Source organism: Ceratotherium simum, chromosome 35 (genome assembly GCF_057802395.1).
Source record: "Ceratotherium simum simum isolate JZ-2026a chromosome 35, ASM5780239v1, whole genome shotgun sequence".
Lineage (NCBI taxonomy): Eukaryota > Metazoa > Chordata > Mammalia > Perissodactyla > Rhinocerotidae > Ceratotherium > Ceratotherium simum.
In genome coordinates, this window is record NC_141934.1 from 24,263,644 (window position 1) to 24,276,280 (window position 12,637).

The window sequence follows — 12,637 nt, forward strand, 5'->3', positions numbered from 1 at the left end:
TTTTGAGATGTATGCATATCAATCAGCCAGCATTGGGGCACGGGGGTAGGGGGTAGGGAGAATCATTCACATTCTCCTCAGATGATGGCAGCAAAGAGTCTTCTGCATCAGCGCCTTTGGCTGGTTTCCTGCAGGTCTCCCTTAGGGAACCTCAGAATGTCCATGTGTGCCGTCTTCTGTGAGCTTCTAGCAGATAATCACTTGGAAGTAGAATGATCCTAAAAGATTTAACCAAATTGGTTTTGCAGAAACGTTTTGTGATAAGAACAGCAAGATAATGTAACCTATATAATATTTAATCCCAGCTAAAATTCTCTACACAACATGTAGTGCCCCTGAGAAGGTGGGGAAGACAGATGTGTGCAGCATCTATGAGACAGGGGAATATAGTTTGCTTTTGGCAAAGAGAATTTTATCAAACAGTTCATACTTCTTCACTTAATCTTGTCAAACCTTCAGAAAGTCAAAATCGCTAGTATTGGCCGCCGCAGCTTCTCAGGGTATAGCACCGTGGGAAAGAGTGGGGGAGAAGAGAGAGGAGGGTGAGACAGGAAAGCCAATTTCGCAGCTCTAGTTGGGCGGCGCTTCGCCCTCGGGACCGGCAGGGGGCGCGCCTCTCCCGCTCTCACCCGCGCTCTGGGCACGTGACCACCGTCCACCCCTCTCGCTTTACGGCCCGTCGCCCGCGGCGGCGGCGGTTACCTTGGGGATGGGGCTTGGGTGGCAACCGTAACTAGGGAGCCCGTGGAAGAGAAAGCGGCGGTCGCTGGAGGTCCGGAGGTGGCCAAGGGGTCTGGGCGGCGGGACGACCCTGCTTTTGAGGCCTGGGGTGGGCGCGGTCTGTGAGTCAGGGGTGGGGCCCCGGCATGGCGGGGCCTGGTGCCTCGCAGGGACACTCTTCCCCCCTGGCGGGCCTGGGGCGGCCCCAGGGAGACCTGAGCTGGAGGAGGGGCTGCGCCCGGGCTTTGTGCCCCCCACAGACGCGCACGCCTGCGGCCCCCCGCTAAGGGCCCGCATCAAGATTCACTGGCACGGTCTGGTGGTCGGAAGAGGCTCTGTGCTAAGGCCTTAGGCTTGAAATCATAGCAGTCGTTTTTCAGATGGAGGAACTGAGCCTCCGAGAGGTCTGCTTCTTACTGGCTGTGTGATCTCGAATAAGTCACTTCAATTCTCAGAGCCTCCAACCTTCACGTTTGTTGTAAGGAATAAATGAGAAAATACGTTAGAAGGCGTTTAAACATTTTAAACAATTGCTACCATTTCTCAAGCCCTCTGTGCTGCAACTGTGTTGAGCATTTTACATGGGTCATCTCATCTAATCTTCACAACAACCTGGGAATTTAAGGTTATCGTTTTTATTTTGCCTGTGAGCAACTTTAGACTCTGAGGGGTAAGTGACTTGCCCAAGGTCACAGAGCAAGTTCGTGGTGGAACTGGGATTCAATGCTAGGAGAGGCTGACAGCAAAGCCCATGCTTTTAACCACTAAGCCACACTGCCTCTTCCCTTATTCACATTATTAGAATTGTAGCAAATGCCTGGGTTATCGTTTTGCTGCCTGTGGGAATATGAATACATTTAAAATGAGTTAGAGGTTTCTAAAGTTATTCCTAGAAAGATGAGAGGCCCCGTGATAAATATTTTTAAGATTTGGGACAGTTTTCCCAGGAGTATGACATTCTTTTTATTCCCGTGGAAAGGAACCAGAGCTGATATTGCACATTTCATTGCTAGATTAGTGCACCAGGAAATCATAATGGGAAACAGAGGGCCCTACTGATGATTATGGTCAAAATTTCTCTAGAGGAAACTCCACAGAGAAGAATGTCAGATGCAGAGGAAAACCCCCTAGAAGAAACAGAAGAAGATGGAGAAACAGACATGGAAGAAGAAGAAGAGGAAGAAAATCCAAATTATAAAGAAGTAGAAAATATGCAACAGGAATCAAAAGAAGATGACACATTAGCACGGAGAGAGTCTCAGGAGGAGGAGGAGGAGGAAGGGGAGGAGGAAGGAGGGAAGGTGGAGGAAGGGGAGGAGGAGGAAGGGGAGGAGGAGGAGGAGGAAGGAATGGAGGAGGAAGAAGGGGAGGAGGAGGAGGAAGGAGGGGAGGAGGAGGAGGAAGGGGAGGAGGAGGAGAAAGAAGAGGAGGAAGAGAGGGAGGAGGAGAGAAAAGTGGTGGAGAAAGAGGAGGAAGAAGAGAAGGAAGAAGGGGAGGGGGAGGAAGAGGAGGAGGAGGCTGGAGCAACACAGGGGGAGGTGGCTGCAGGAGTAGAGGAAGAAACCACAGTGAAGCCCCAAGAAATCACCAAGTCCATGATCAGTTTGGAGAGACTCACCTTGACTGATTCCCAGTTGATCATGTCAGGAGCTTTCCCAGTAAGTAGTAATTGTAGTTCATTCATCTCTTCATTCATTCATTCAGAACCATTAATTGGATGCTTACTATATACCAGGCTATGGGGATACAAAACCAAACAAGACACAATCCATTCTCTTAAGGAGCTCTAGGGTGTGTAGGGAGGCAGATTGATGACAGAACATTATAAAACAGTATGCTAAGTGCAGTAATTGAGAGATGCATAGGAAAAAAAAAGGACACCTTAACCCAGCTTGTAAGATGGGCAGGGAAAGCTTCCTGGAGGAGGTGTGTGCCAGAGCTGACTTAAAGGGCTGGTGGGGGATAGCTGGAGAGTGCTTGTCTTAGAGTCAGTGTGATAACACTAATGTAGGCTTCCCACCAACTCTCCCTGTAGGAGAACTCAGCTCTGGTCCAGGGAGAAGTGACTTTGTGACAGTCTTTTGGAGACCACCAGTGCCACTTAGAAGAATGATTTTGCTGTTGTGGGTCTGCCAGTAGGCCAAAAATTAACCCAGCACACCCATGATTCATGTTAAGTACAAAATGTCCCAGCCTCCTCCTTTTGCTTTTTTCTCTTTTTTTTTATTTATTTATTTTTCCCTCAAAGCCCCAGTAGATAGTTGTATGTCATAGCTGCACATTGTTCTAGTTGCTGTATGTGGGACGCGGCCTCAGCATGGCCAGAGAAGCGGTGCGTCGGTGTGCGCCCAGGATCCGAACCCAGGCCGCCAGTAGCGGAGCACACGTACTCAACCACTAAGCCACGGGGCCGGCCCCCAGCCTCCTTCTTATTTCGCAATTCCACCGTGAGGCTAATACTAAGACTGGCTGATTAGGAATAGAAAAGGAAGATAAATGAGAGAATGTAGCAGCACGGACTGTATTTAGAATCACAATCTCTTTTTATTTCTTTTTTAAGAAAACCCATAGTGGTAGCGAGTCAAAGCATTCGTTACAATCAGAGCGTTTGGAAACAAATGAGCTTTCAAGAGTCCCGAGCTCACAATTACAATTTCTCGATTTGGATCAAACCAGTTTGGAGGAACAACAGATGAGTTCCCCTGAAAGGCAGCCCTCAGGCAAGCTTGGGGAGAAAACCGACCAGATGCCCCAAGACGAATGGGGACAAGAAAAGGGAGACTTGGAACCAGAAGAGCGAGACTTGGAGCCGGAAAAGGGAGGCAGGAGACAAGAAAAAAGAGTATCATACTTAGATGAGGAAAAAGAAAAAGAATCCCAGCCCAAAGGGATCCCAGAGGACTCACTGGTGTCCACCACCACCGAGGACATTTTGTTTCAAAAGGATGACAGTGCCAATGTGTATCCCTTGGTGAGTGTAATGTGCTTTTTAATTTCCCCCAGTGCTTTGAGGGTATTGTGAAATAGGGGAATTTTATGCATATGGGAAAAAAATACCACCAGAAAGATGCTTTTTAAACTAATAATAGACTTGTGTCTTTTCAAGTTCAGTTCAGAGCTCTGGCTGGACGTGTGTGATGGAATATGGACATGAATGCTGCATCTGGGTTCAATAGTGTTGCTCAGCAGGCAGGAAATTCCAGACGTAGTTTGTCTGTTGCGTAGGGTGCTGTTTTTTGTGGGAGACTCCAAATCGATCTCTCCCTCTCCCTGTTCCTTGTCCCCTCTCCTCTGTCTGCCTCTTCCTCCCCCACTCTTCTTCCCCCGCCCCTTCTCTCTCTCATTGTAATACTCCTCCGTCCCACTACTTCCTCCCCTTTCCCTCGTCTCCTCACCTCTTCTGCGTTGTACCCTTACAAGCTCCTACAACCATTACCTGCTCCTAAAACTATCCATTCCAAGATGGACCAGAAAGGGAAAGATAGGGAAAAGTGAAAGCCACTGTGGAAAGCACCAGGCAGTCCAAAGGAATCTGCCTTTGCTGCTGCTCATGATGTTCCGGGGAGGCTCCATCTGCGAGGAGTAAAAATATTATCATTTACCGAGAGAAGGAAGAGGAGCGTTTTTTTTTCCTTCTTTCTCCATCTGCTACTTTCTGAAAATTGTTTCCTAAGATTCATCTCCTTTTTTTTTCTTTTTCCTTGTAGAGTCAGGCCTTTGGAAGATTTGTAAGTGAATGAGTGTATATAAAGTATTTAATATAGTTCCTAACACATAGTGAGCACTTGACAAGTGTTAACTAGATGATGATGACGATGATGGTGATGGAAAAATGCCCAGCGGGGAAGGCAGACAACTGACAGCCTCCCTTCTGTAGATGTGGCTTACTCTGAGCAGTGGAGTTGAAGGTTCAAGCTTGCAATTGCTCAGTCTGAAAGAAAGAGGAATTGAGTTTTAGAGTCCAGGAAGACCTTTGTCTTGTTTAGCCAGCTAACAAGAGACCAGGTAACATCACTGGTGAGAGCAAGTGGTCTTTGTGTCAGGGCCCCGGCTCTCTGGACTCGACAAAAGCCCCTGCCCAGGTTTGGGGCCCCTGGTAGCCTTGGGCCCTCTGCAGAAGCCCTAGGCCGTCTCCCTTTGGAGAGGTGTTGAGCTGTTTGGGTACACCTTCTTTCTTTTCGCCTTTATTGTTTTTTCTTTTTGTTAAAATTAATAGGTGCTCTTTATAAGAAAATTAAACAAAGACAAAGATTCCTCTTCTCGCACACACTCCCACCCCAGTCCCATGTCCCTGACATGACTGCTGTTTCAGTTTGGTGTAACTGTGTATGTTTCCAGACCTTTTTCTGTGCACATAAAAACATGTTATCTGTGTGCTCATGTGTGTGGGTGCCCACACACACATACACGACACACATTTAGTTTTAGTTTTTTTTTTTACCGTCGAGATATTCTGCATTTCTGCAAAATGTTTTTCCCACTTTTGTCTTGGAGGGTTTTTTATGTCAGTGCATGTAGATTCACTTTCTCATTTTTAATTCAACTGTTCCAACTGATGGCCATTTATATTGCTTCTCATTTCTTGCTCTCACCAAATGTGCTTCAGTGAGCGTGCTCCTCCATCCCTCTGTGTGCCTGCAGCGTCCTCCTTTTCCTTTGGGGTCCCCTTCCTTATCCCAAAGGCCTGCAATAACTCACAGTGCTCATGGTAAATGGGCATAACCATGGGTACCATCTCCAGCCCAGAAATAAGGTATCCTGCATTTATGAGAAGGAATCTTATGATGATCGAATATAGTGAAATCTTGTTTTTGACAATAAAGTTTTGTTTTCCAGATCACTATGTTTTAGAAAAAGACTGATGTAAGAGTTGGCTATTTGCATGATCATTTACCGTGAATGTTAAAACTGGTGCAAAATGCAAAGATTAATTCTGTGTGATTTCAGTTAATTGAGTGCTGCTTGAGTAAGGAAGTTCTGTTATTACTGAGTGAAGTCAGCCTAATGTTGCCCTTGGAAGAGTTGTTTTACCTGGAGACAGGAGTCTAGTTAGGAATGTTTTCTTTTTATAACTAATTTGTTAAAAGGCAAAATAAATTTCCAGGATGAATAAAATGCCTTTTAAGATTAGCAAGTTTCCAAAAGAACAATCTGATTTGAAGAAATTGGCTTTTAAGAACCAGCCAAATACTAAAAAGTTGTGTTCCTAGAAGCTGCAACTTGAGACAATTATGATTCTGTAATTCTACCACTCACACCCACACAATAAAGACCTAAATATATATAAATTACAGGGAATGAGCAGATGGAAACAGGAGAGGATGGAGAATGAAGAATGTGGGAGAGAGAAATTGGCCACATTGCCCACTATGTCTGTCTTGGGAGAAATATATGGTACCTCAATTTAACCTATTAAGTATTATTCAAAGATAAGAAAGGAAACTCACCAGATTTCGTTTCTATACTCCAATATAATTCACTGATTTTTAGTAACTAATCACTTAGCCATCACTTCAAACACTCTACCATGTTTGATTAATTGGCCTTAGTTAATTTTTTAGATAGGCTATTTTTTTGAGCAGTTTTAGCTTTATAGAAAAATTGAGGGGAAAGTACAGAGAGTTCCCACTGTGCCTCCTCCACCCCTAATTTCCCTTTATTAATATCTTGCATTAGTGTGGTGCACTTGTTACAACTGATGAGCCAATATTAATACATTATTATTAACTAAAGTCCATTTTTACCTTAAGGTTTACTCTCGGTGGTGTGCATTCTCTGGGCGTTGACAACCGTATAATGACATGTACCCACCATTCTAGTAACATACAGAGTGGTTTCACTGCCCTAAAAATCCCCTGTGCTGCGCTATTCCTCCCGCCCCTCTACCTCCTGGCAACCACTGACCTTTTTACTGTCTCCAATTTGATCTTTTCCAGCATGTCAAATAGTTGGAATCCTACAGTATGTAGCCTTTTCAGGCTGGCTTCTTTCACTTAGCAATATGCATTTAAGGTTTCTCCATGTATTTTCCAGGCTTGCTAGCTCATTTCTTTTTATTGCTGAATAATATTCCACTGTATGAATGTACCACAGTTTGTTTATCCTTAATGTTTGTAAAAGATTTTGAACACAAAAATATACATAAACTACTGTTGAATTAAAAGCGTTAGTCAGATTTATAGTACCTATGATTTTCCATTTCATAAAATTTTAATTTTGGATTTATTCCTGGCAATATGGAATTTTTAATCTTAACGAGGGATTTTTGTCTCTTTATACTTTATCCTTCCAGGGAAAATGGTGTATAAGGACCAAATACCCAGGCTGAATAATTGCCTTTCTTATCAAGTTACTTAGTGACTTTATTATAATTTGTCCATTCTACTTATTTGGTGAAGTAAATTGAATTTCACAACATTAAGTGCTCACTATGGTCCTGTACTGAGCTAGGTTTAGCTCCTGGGGAGTGGAAGGAGGTTGTTTCTATTTACTGTTGAAGACTTTCTTTTCTTTTCTTTTCTTTTTTTTTTTTTTTTGTGAGGAAGATCAGCCCTGAGCTAACATCCAAGCCAGTCTTCGTCTTTTTGCTGAGGATGACTGGCCCTGGGCTAACATCCTTGCCCATCTTGCTCTACTTTATATGGGATGCCACCTCAGCATGGCCTGACAAGCAGTGGTGCATCAGTGCGCACCCGGGATCCGAACCTGGGCCGCCAGCAGCGGAGCACGTGCACTTAACTGCTACGCCATGGGGCCGGCCTCTTTTGTTTCTTTTTTAGTGGAAAGAGAATTCACATACCATAAAATTCACCCTCTTAAAATTTTTTTTTAATTGTGGTAAAATACACATAAGATAAAATTTACCATCTTAACCATTTTTAAGTTTATAGTTCAGTGGTGTTACACATCGTTGTGCAAGAAATCCCCAGAAATCATCTTGCAAAACTGAAACTGTAACCATTAAACAACAAATCCCCATTCACCCACCCCAGCCCCTCTGGCAACCACTATTCTACTTTCTGTCTGTATGAATTTGACTACTCTAGGTACCTCATATAAGTGGAATCATACAGTATTTATCTTTTTATGACTGGTGTATTTCACTTACATAGTGTCCTCAAGGCTTGTCGATGTTGTAGCATGTGTCAGAATCTCCTTCCTTTTGAAGGCTGAATAGTGTGCACATTTTGTTTATTCATCTGTTGATAGACACTTGGGTTGCTTCTACCTTTTGGCTATTGTGAAATATGCTGCTGTGAACATGGGTTTACAAATATCTCTTTGAGATCTTGCTTTCAGTTCTTTTGGGTATATACCCAGAAGTGCAATTACAGTGATTATATGGTAATTCTATTTTCAATTTTTTTAGGAACCTCCATACTGTTTTCCATAGCAGCTGCACCATTTCACATTCCTATCAAGAGTGCAAAAGGGTTCTATTTTCTCCACATCCTTGTAAAATTTACCCTTTTAAAGTGTACCATTCATTGGTTTTTAGCACACTCACATAGTTGTGCAACCATTGCCACTATCTAATTACACAACATTTTCATCACCCCAGAAAGAAAGCCGTCACTCCCCATTCTCCCTCCCCTCAGCCCCTGGCAACCACTAATCTGCTTTATGTGTCTATGGATTTGCCTATTCTGGACATTTCATGTAGATGGGATCATGCGGTATGTGGTCCTTTGTGTCTGGCTCCTTTCGCTTAGCATCATGTTTTCAAGGGTTGTCCACATTGTAGTATGCTATTGAGGACTTTCTTAAAATGATTTCTCTTTGTTGGACTGATGATGTGAAATCCTTCTGCTTCAAGGACTCGTGCCCTTGGTGCCTTGCCTCACAGCTCTGGGCTCGGCACACTGTCACGTCTTGCTGGTTTTACCTTTGTCTTCTAGACCATGACTTGGTCATTTGGATGGAATAGTTCTCTTCCTGTTTACTATATTCAAGATGAAAACCAGAGAGTTCTTCTGTATGCCTGTGCTCACACTGCGGTCATCTACAACGTTTTCAAGAATGACCAGCACCATCTTCAGGTACGAGATTTTTCTTACTCCAAGTAAAAAGAGGTTGCCTCTGACTTGAATATGGCATTTGGTTTGTTATTTCAAGGGCTGACTCCATTCCATCACTGTCATGTTTTCCTATCTCTTTTCTGAATTATAGCAATTCCCGTCTTTAGAAACATGTTTTATTGTTCATTGTCTCTCTGATTCTAATCAGAATCAATTTACAAACAGCAGTTGATTTTGATTTTATAGTAACAAGGATTTAAAACATCTGTATTTTTTACATTTCTGTAAAAATGTGGTCAGGATAGATCATGTTGTCTCCACGGAACTGTGGTGAAACACGGAGAGCAGCTATTCAGCAGGGATTCAGACCTAATTCACGCTCAGACTCCTTCCCAGGTTTCAAAGGGCTTTGATCCTCATAATCATGCTGAGAAGTGGGTGTTAATATCCCCATTTTACAGAAGAAGAAACTGAGGCTCAGAGCAACTTCATTGACATGCCCAAGACAGCACTAGTACATGGTGAAGCCAGGTCTTAAATCTAGGTCTCCTGACTTGAAAGTATTAAGTAGGTCACTTGTCCTCCTATCCCTCTCTCCCTTCAGCACCTTTCTGTATTTTCACCCCGCTCTGCGCCTCCCCGAGTATCCTGAATGCTTGCCCTCCCCACACCACTCTGCTTCCTCTGTTCCTGACATTTTTGATCCCTTTCATTTCCATCATTTACCTACCCTAATGTCTTGGTGTCTGACTTTCCAGTAGTTAACCTGGTAAGCAGTTCCATGTTACCCTTTCCAATTGATGTATATTTTAGTAAGGATCTTCCTTAGTCAATGCTTAGATCAAAAACATCACAACGTATTTTACAAGAGCTCAGTTAATACTCAGCATTGTGCCGGGGATCCAAGACATGCGGTGCAACTTAAGGAAGTTGCTTTCTAGAGGTCCAGAAATACACACACATACAATCAGCAAGCAACCCCTCTTGGAGCTTGTTGAATGTGCAGCAGCGACCACAGGGGCAACAGCAGAGGGAGAAGGCAGAGTTGTGTAGGCAGCTCAAAGAGCCAGGGAGGGCAGGAGGGGGCAGGTGGGCTGAGAAGTAGGGAGCATGCCAGGCAGGAGTCCAGCCTTCCCAGAGTCCGGGGGCTGGGAATGGCCTTGACTGTTCATTCATTCATTCCACAAACATTTATCATAACGACTGTGTTTCAGATTATGGGTCTGTAGTCATGAACAGAACAGGTCTCATTTCCCCTGATGGAGCTTGCAGTCTAGTGGAGAGACAGACACTAAACCAATGAACACATAAATATATAATTACAAATTATAACAACTGCTCAAAAAGAAATGTGAAAATGCTGTAAGAGAAATTGAGACTCTCTTATAGGATGAGAGGGGACTTACTTTAGACGGGGTGGGCAGGGAATAAAAAAGGGCTGTTTATGCTGAGACCTGAGGGATGAGAAGGAGCCAACCAGGGACAGTTTGGGGAGGAGCTGTCCAGACAGAGAGACCTCCAAGTGCCCAGCTTCATTCGTGAGGCCCAGAAAGGAAGCCAGTGTGTTGGTGCAGAGTGAGCGAGGGGAGACGAGGAAGGAGGGAAACGGGCTATTTCCTGGCTATTTCTTTTTTTTTTTTTTAGAAAAATTTTTTTTTTAATTTTTTATTTTATTTATTTTTTTCCCCCAAAGCCCCAGTAGATAGTTGTACATCATAGCTGCACATCCTTCTAGTTGCTGCATGTGGGACGCGGCCTCAGCATGACCGGAGAAGTGGTGCGTCGGTGCGCGCCCGGGATGCGAACCCGGGCCACCAGTAGCGGAGCGCGCGCACTTAACCGCTCAGCCACGGGGCCGGCCCTTCCTGGCTATTTCTAAGGAGTAATAATATCTTGTTTGGGTTTCCAAAAGATTCCTCTGTTATGTGGAAAAAGGATTGTAGCAGAATAAGAGTGAAAGCAGAGAGACCAGCCAGATACGCCGGGAAAGGGAACTCAGGTCTCCCTTTGGCGCCCAGGCTGGGCCACATCCTTGGTGTTTCAGAGCATTTTCTCTCCGTTTCTGTAGGGCCACCCTAATGTGATCTCCTGCCTATGCATCAGCGAAGACAGGCGGTGGATCGCCACGGCTGACAAAGGGCCTGACTGCCTGATAATCATATGGGACTCCTTCACAGGGTAGGCTTGGTGCCGTCACTTTTTTCGCTAATATTTGTAGCGTATCTGCCACTGTGACCAGCAAAAATGATAATGCCAGTCCGGGGATGCAGAAGCCGGTGATGGGACGCAGGTGAGGGGTGAGGTTGTCAGGGAAGGCTGGTTGCCTGGTTAGGCCTCGAGGCCTGATGGCCTGACATTACCTTGGTGAATTTCCCATTTACGATTCTTGGCTCTTTAAGCCCAGAAACTTGGTTTGTCAGTGTCCCAGAGTAGACTGGGCTGAGGGAGGCTAACTCACACTAACCCAGCTTGGAGACCCACAGAAGTGAAGTGAGTTTCCCCATCTGTGAAAAAAAGAGGCTAATCGTACCTACTGTTTAGTTTCCTAGGGCTGCCTAAGGAATTACCACAAACTGGGTGGCTTAGAATAACAAATTTATTCTCTCAGTTCATGAGGCCAGAAGTCTGAAATTGAAGTGTCTGCAGGGTTGGTTCCTTCTAGAGGCTCTGAGAGACAATCTGTTCCATGCTCCTCTCCTGGCTTCTGGGGGTTGCTGGCCATCCTTGGTGTTCCCTGGCTAGTAGACTAATCATTCTAGTCTCTGCTTCCATCTTCATGTGACACACTTTTCCATATGTGTCTCCTCCTTTATAAGGATACCGGTCATTGGATTTAGGGTCCACCATAATCCAGTATGACCTCATCTTAACTAACTACATATGATACAAAGACCGTATTTCCATATAAGGTCATTCTGCAGTTCTGGGTGGACATGAATTTTGAGGGGACGCTATTCAACCCACTAGACTTACCTTACAAGATTGTTAAGAAGATGAGAGCACAGTACCTGGCCTATGATAGATGCTCATAGATGAATTTTCTTTCTTAATTTCTGGTCCTAGCGGCAGAGAGCAGTGCTAGATTCGTTGACAAGATTGTAAGGCCCTAGTTGGGTATGTGTGGAGGGGTAGGGTAAGGTGAGGGGTGGATGAGTCTAGTTGGACAAGAAAATCAGGAAGAAGTTATGTTTAATGTTCTTGAGTGTTCTAGATAGTTATGTTTATCTAGGACACAGGAACTGTTCTCCCCCAGGTAACTGGTGACGTCGAGAGGGCCATGTTACCTAATCCTAGGCCTCATCTCACTTGACTTCTCAGTGGCATTTGACGCTCTTCGTTTCCCTTGTCTTCTCTGATACTGTGTCCCCCTGGTACTCATCCTACTTACTCTCTGTTCCTTCTCAGACTCATCTTCCTCTGGCCATTCCTTAACTGAGGATGAGGATGCTGTTGGTATTATTCTGCAGCTAGGAAGGAGCAGATCCAGGATTTGAAACCACACCATCTTAATCTCAGTAACTATCTCAATGTTTCCTCTTTTTGTAGATGAGGAAGCTGCTGGAGGACATTCCACCTGTATGTCCTGTAGGCATCTCCTGCTAAAATGTCCAAAAGTCCTGTTGCATCTATGTCCCAGTTGACTTCTGAACCCATCCCCACTGCCTCTGTCCATCCTCTAATGCCTGGGCTGTTGCAACAGCCTCCTAACTGATCTCTCTCCCTGTGCTTTCACTCTTCAACCCAGCTTCCATGACAATGAACCATTTTTAAATGTACAATTCAGTGGCATTAATTACATTCACAATGTTGTACAACCATCACCACTATTTCCGGAACATTTTCGTTGCCCCAGACAGAAACTCTGTACCGACGAACTCCCCATTCTCCTCCCCTCAGCC

At 44.6% G+C, this 12,637-nt stretch overlaps 1 protein-coding gene across 1 annotated transcript in view; it reads left to right on the forward strand.

The window, feature by feature from the left end:
- Positions 1-39: 39 nt before the first annotated feature.
- Positions 40-12,637, forward strand: part of CFAP251 (cilia and flagella associated protein 251) — a 65,765-nt gene continuing 53,167 nt past the window's right edge. Inside the window, exons 1-4 of the mRNA XM_087423339.1 lie at positions 40-2,378; positions 3,281-3,691; positions 8,619-8,759; positions 10,807-10,916. Coding sequence (XP_087279465.1) covers positions 1,779-2,378; positions 3,281-3,691; positions 8,619-8,759; positions 10,807-10,916 — 1,262 coding nt within the window. The 5' untranslated portion in view covers positions 40-1,778. The remainder of the gene's footprint in view (positions 2,379-3,280; positions 3,692-8,618; positions 8,760-10,806; positions 10,917-12,637) is intronic.